This window comes from Drosophila tropicalis, unplaced genomic scaffold (genome assembly GCF_018151085.1).
Source record: "Drosophila tropicalis isolate 14030-0801.00 unplaced genomic scaffold, ASM1815108v1 contig_579, whole genome shotgun sequence".
Lineage (NCBI taxonomy): Eukaryota > Metazoa > Arthropoda > Insecta > Diptera > Drosophilidae > Drosophila > Drosophila tropicalis.
The window spans coordinates 351-6,777 of NW_027173055.1; the positions used below are offsets into that span (position 1 = coordinate 351).

At 42.0% G+C, this 6,427-nt stretch overlaps 1 protein-coding gene across 1 annotated transcript; it reads left to right on the forward strand.

Annotated features, from left to right (window-relative positions):
- Positions 1–241: 241 nt before the first annotated feature.
- LOC137575641 (uncharacterized) lies at positions 242–5,178 on the forward strand. Its single transcript, XM_068288276.1, is given in 3 exon segments — positions 242–1,498; positions 1,500–1,729; positions 1,732–5,178. Coding segments are annotated over 3 exon segments (2,553 nt in total). The 5' UTR covers positions 242–917; the 3' UTR covers positions 3,474–5,178.
- Positions 5,179–6,427: the final 1,249 nt, after the last annotated feature.

Sequence of the window (6,427 nt, forward strand, 5' to 3'; positions counted from 1 at the left end):
GTTTTGTCTATTGGTCATTCATGTGAGGCGGTTATTTTTTTAGTCAAATGTTTAGTGCTTAGCTTGTAATTGTAGCTCAGATTTTGCAAGTGGTGGGAAAAGTTATGATCCTAGTTAGCTATTCTATATGTATGTATGTATTTGTATGTGTATTGGGATACCTACTAATCATTAAATTTTCTTTACTTTCTTTTATTTGCAGAATAAACTCTGAATATCACAACAAAATGTCCATCGGAAATAGCGACATCATCATCATCATCAGCATCGTTTGAGGCATCAAATGCATTATGTTATAATTTCATTAAGGACATAAGCCTTTTTTCTTTGCCATGTCTGCCAGAGAGGATTAAGCCGCAAGAGGCGACATTAACAAAAGCATTGCCTACTTCTAGGCACTGTCAAGCAGCCGCAGCAAAAAGAAAAAAAACGAAAAGAATCAAGCTCTTGGCATTTTTATGAAATTAATACAAAAGAACAAGAAGTGGGAGATGTGGCGCAGCCATGACAAAAAACAACAACAACAGCAACAATAGCACAATGATGATGAGTAACAGCAGCAGCAGCAGCAGGACTTTGATAATAATGGCTGGCCCACAACGGGCATTTTATGGCCATGGGAACAGGCATTTTTATGGCCTGACACTTGACTAAAGGGAACGTGACAAGCAAGAAGAGTACCTCTCCTCTCGTCTGTGGCCGATCAACGTAAAAATAATAATAATAAGTAGCAGCGGAAGAACCCAAAACGAAGGAAAGGAAGTTGTTGTTGAAAAAGGAAAAAAATTCTATAATTTTGACATGCAAACGTGACCGAAGGCACCAGAAGAAGAGGGTCTAGGTTATCTCACAAAACAAAACAACAACAAAAAAAAAAAGGAACGATTCATTTAAAAGGCAAAAGAATATTCTTAACCATGCTGGGCTTAAAACAACTTGTTGTAGTGCTCTTACCTTTGGTATATTTGGTCTGCCCTGGCCTGGCCTGCCCCCCAGAGGTGTGCGTTTGTAAGTGGAAGGGCGGCAAGCAGACAGTCGAGTGCGGTGGCCAGCAATTATCGACCATACCAGAGGGCATGGATCCTGGCACACAGGTTCTCAACTTTAGTGGCAATTCCTTGCAGGTTCTGCAATCGGAGAGATTTCTACGCATGGACTTACTCAATCTGCAAAAGATCCATTTGTCGCGCAATCAATTGATACGCATCCACGAGAAGGCCTTTCGAGGTCTTACAAATCTTCTGGAACTTGATCTCAGTGAAAATGCTCTGCAGCATGTGCCGAGCGAAACATTTCAGGACTACAGTTCCCTGATGCGTCTCTCGTTAAGTGGTAATCCCATCAGAGAGCTCAAAACTTCAGCATTTCGCCACTTGTCATTTCTGACTACCCTGGAGTTGTCCAATTGTCAGGTGGAGCGCATCGAGAACGAGGCATTTGTGGGAATGGATAACTTAGAGTGGTTGCGTTTGGATGGCAACCGCATTAGCTTTATCCAGGTCCAAGTCTCTGCATGGCATTAGCCTGCACAGCAATCGCTGGAATTGTGATTGTCGTTTGCTGGATGTCCATTCATGGCTAACTAATTATAATATTCCATTGGCCGAGGAGCCCAAGTGCATGGAGCCGGCGAGACTGAAGGGCCAAGTGATCAAGCAATTGCAGCGGCCCCAATTGGCCTGTCTGCCCGAGGTGAGTCCTCAGTCCAGCTACACCGAGGTGAGTGAGGGCAGAAGCGCAGTGAGATCTTCATCTATAATGTGGGAGCCGAAGACAACGGCACCTTTTCGTGTGTGGGTCAAAACATAGCTGGAACCACATTTAGTAACTACACATTAAGGGTGATCATTAAGGAACCTCCAGTGGTCAATGAGGTGTCCTTTCCCAGAGACTACATGAATTATATTGTGGCCAGCAGTGCGGGTGGCGGCATCATCTTTGTGGTCCTCCTCTGTACTATTGTGGTCAAGTGTAAACGCACCTCAGAGCCGGCCAAGCAGGGCAAGAAATGTGATCAGGTCACAAGCATAGCTGGAGGTGGATCAGATTCCAATACAACTAGTTCACAAGACACCGGTCTGGGTATGATGAAGTGCGCTTCGATATTAAATGACAACTCCGAGAGTCTCAATGGCAATGCGGGTCTTCTGCTGGCCGACACTTTGACCCCAACCAAGGTCACTAATGGCGGTGCAGGTGGTGGAATTATACTCGGTGGACAGATGAAGCAGAATCTTCTGCTCTATGCCACACCCAATCCTGCCTCTAATCAACCACAACAACTACAATTGAATGTAAATCTCATGGGCAACGGAGGAGCTGGTTCCCCACCTTTACTAATTGGCAACGCTTCGGCATATTGCTCGCCCCCGGCCTCATTGCGAAATTACCAAGAAAAGAATCCAGATCTGGTCAATGATGCGGAAAGTGTCAAGCATAAACTAAAGACTGCTGTCTCTTTGGATGCAGCAGATGTCTATGAGACCTCGAGTGATTGCGGCCAATACGAAGGCTGCTATCAGCTGCATCCAGCTCAGCCGCATCATCCTCTCATGGGACGTTTCACTCAGGCCATGACCACATTGCCTAGGGGTATGCAGCTGAAATCGCTTGCTGCCGCCTCTGGTGCTGCCTCCCCTCATCAGGTGGATGTTCATTTGAAGCCTGTGTGTTTCTTGGGTCAAGATGGCTTCGCCTATGACTATAGCAGTGCCCATTTGATACAGCAGACGCCTCAGCAGCAGCAGCAACAACAACAGCAGCAACAGCAGCACCAACAGCAGTTGCAGCAACAACAGCTGCCACCAAATACGAATTTTTATCGAACACTGCCCCACAATCGCTTGCAGAAGCATCAGCAATTCCAAGGAGCCATCCCGCCGAACTCCAGTCTACGTTATAGTCTTGAAGCGGAGTTCATCCAAAGGGCCGCACCCCCTGTGAGCTATGAGAAATATCAGTTGCCCAATGTCCGCTTCACCGCCGAGGGCTATCCCCAACAACAACAGCAACAACTTCAATTGCAACAGCAATTCCCCTCTCCACCAGAAGGTTACAAAACTAGCGATCTTCAAGCCTTGCCTGCTCCTTTCCATCAGTGGCCCAGCTGTTTGCCAGGGTATCATGCTCAGCCCATGCGCTTTGTTCAATCACCCACCACCCAGGCAACGGCTGGCCAATCACCCACCCAGCTGACAGCTCCACCTCCACCTCCATCAACTGGCTCCAGCACCATACCCGAACTGGATGAAACAGAGGCGGCAGCAGCCAGCACTTCACCCAAGCCTAGAATCGACGAAGCGGAAGCAGCGGCAGCGACAGCTACAGCGGGATCCACCACATCTAATACCACGGACGAGCAGCATACAACTGCAAATGGTGACTCCTCCAAACTGAAGCAACTGAATGGCCCTTTGGCCGATAGTCCTGACGAGGGTTATGTGGGAGATGGCCAGGAGACTAGCGATATATGACAAGGACCTAACAACAATAGTCAGGACCAGGTTGATGCTGCCTTAGATGATTCAGTGGCTCTGTAAATTGGCTCAGCTGATGACATACTAGACTTAGATTCATTTATTGTTTGTGTGCGTACGTGTGTGTGTGTGTGTATGTGTGTGGGTATGTTAAAGTGAGTATTTCTTTGTTTCACTGCTCCAATAAACAAGCAAACAAACAGACTAACAAAAGGTAGACCAAAGTGAAACCCAATAATTGGTGGAAGTGGAAGATAACAAAAGAAAAAAGGGGCAACAAGATGGAACACACAACTTTATAAACAGGAAATTTTCATATATACGAATAGAAAATACTCTTGTTCAATTTAGTAACCTTTCTTCCTTCTCTAAGCACATTTCCCAGGCGGCAGTATGTCCGAATTGCCCACTAACTGATTAGAGAGTTCAATTTGCTTTAGACAAATTCTGAAATTAGTTTCACTTGGAACGCTACTTCATCAAAATAGTGATCTGGTTTCTAGTTTCCCAGTAAACATTTCAAGGCACAAATCTCAAGCTTCATTGGAAAACAATTGTACACTTTGTACGCTGTTTTGTGGGAAAGAGTAGAAGAGTGAAAAACAATAGTCGTAGCCGCCGTTGTTGTCGTCGTCGTCGTCGTCATCGGCCAGTCGTTGGGGGGGCCTAACCTAATAAAAGCCAAAAAACAAAGACGCGTCGCTAAACAAAAGGCTCTTTTCTCCTGTTTGTTGTTTCTGGTCTCTTCCCCACTGTGGGTTCTCGCACCCCCCATCTCTTCTTATGCCTTGCCCCTTTCATTTTCTAGCAGTGTTTCACATTTTTTTTCCTTCTCGAGCCTCCTAGAATGCGTGCCTCAAGTGGCAAGCTGGCAGCATTTTATTTCCGTTGATGTAATTGAAAAAGTTTTTCATTTAATATAAACTTTTCAGCGTCTTTGCTTGGGCGCAGACCATAAAAAAGGCAAGAAACAAAAAGAAAAGAAAAAAAAAAGTCTTTTTTTTTCTAGAAGAAAGCTGTAAGGCAAAAAAGGAAATCTTGGGCCTATTTGTACTTGTGTGTATGCTGTGTGTGTGTGTGTGTGGGTTTTGCTAAGTATATTTTTTTTTCTGTTTGTTTGTTCGCCGATTGAGTTGCTCTCGGCGGCGTTGTTAGTTGACAATTGACTCGACCCGGCCCCAAACCTCATTCTCAGTGTCAACGCCCCCGCCTCTTCCCGCCACGCCTATGGGCCAGTGATGCTGCTCTTTAGGATTCAAGTGGCATGTGTTTTCGCCATTACGACACCTGCTCGCTGACACAAAGAACTCCTCCCAGATCTGGCCTAGTTCAAGTGGCCTTCTCCTACTAGGTTGACTCTCTCACTTGCCAAGGGCTAGTAAAGAGTTCCGCCCAAATATTGCGAGTGGCTGGGCATTCCCCCTCCTAGTTATGCGCTCCACTTTCGAACGGTTGGGGTTTTGTCTTTTGTTTCTTTACTATTTGCATTTAAATAATTTACAACAAAGACTTGAGTAAATTTTTGATTTTAATGTTATAAAAGTGAATGAAAGTAACAACGGACATTCGAGAACAAGAGTTTCCGGCTAACATACAACAACAAGTAGATATGGCAAATAACATAGATTTAGAGTATTAATTAAACTAGATACTAGCACTAATGTAAGAACAATATGTTTTAAGTTCATGTAAAATGTGTGGAGAGGAGGATCTCGTGCAGATGTAGAGAAAAACTGTTTTCATGTAAATATAAGCAATTGAAAAACTTGAAAGAAGGTGAAAAGCAAGCTAGAAGTATGTAAGAGAAATCAACAATTAGCAATAGATGGAAAAAACTGAGTTACTGCATAGGCAGAAGCAATCATTTAAGCACTCTATGGTATATATGTAAATTGCATAAAGAAATCATTAGTTGTAAAAATCAAAAACCGAGAAAAACAAAAACCCAACACAAACAACTTAATTAAGAATTAAAATGTTTATGTTTTAATTTCACCAAGTGAGTTTGTTGGCAGAAAACAAAAAAAAAAGAAATAAAAAAAAACAAAAACATAAAAAATAAAACAAACCAAAAACTAAAAAACATATGCACCCACACCAAAAGGCATTAAAAAATAGCAGAAATAATGAAAACAAAAACATTTTAGCATAGCAAAAGGAAAACTGTTTAACTAAAGTAATTTTAAATATTGTATCACAACAACAACAACAAAAACAACAAATTACAACAAGAAAGAAAAACAAAACATATAAATACTTTTAGCTGTATAATATTAAAGAAAAGTTTTAGAATAAGTTAGTCCTTAGGTAAATGCAAGAAATATACCATTTATGAATACATTTAATATGAATATGAATATTAATATGAATACAAACAAAATGCTATTAAAACGGCAATAAACCATTTGAAAAAACGAAGAAACAAACACAGAGTATTACTAACAAAATGTGGGATAGAGATTGAAAGAAATGGAAGAATACGGCATCTAACTTAGTTGTAATTCATAAATTCTAAGTACAGAATAACAAAACAACAACAACAACAAAAAGAGAAAAACAAATGGAAAATGGAAATGCAGTATGATAATAAAATAATGAGAAAAACTAAAGAAGAATTGTAAAAAGAATAAGACGGAGAATGGAGAGAATTAAAACCAAATAAAACGCATTACACTGAAGAATTTAATAAAAATTAAATTATGCATTTTCATACAGATGGCTGGGAGACTTGGTGGCAAAGCACACCCCAAGGATAACAATTCAAGCGATTGAATGTTAAAGGAGAGCTAAAACATTTCTAACTTGCAGCTCCTCTCATCCTTCCAATAAACACATTTCAAATGCACTGCTCTGAGGAAAGAAAAGAAGAAATGTTAATGGTCCATGACGTCGCCGTCATCATTGTCTATGCCTTTGGGCGTGGGAGGTGCGGTGGAATCTAGAGAAATGCA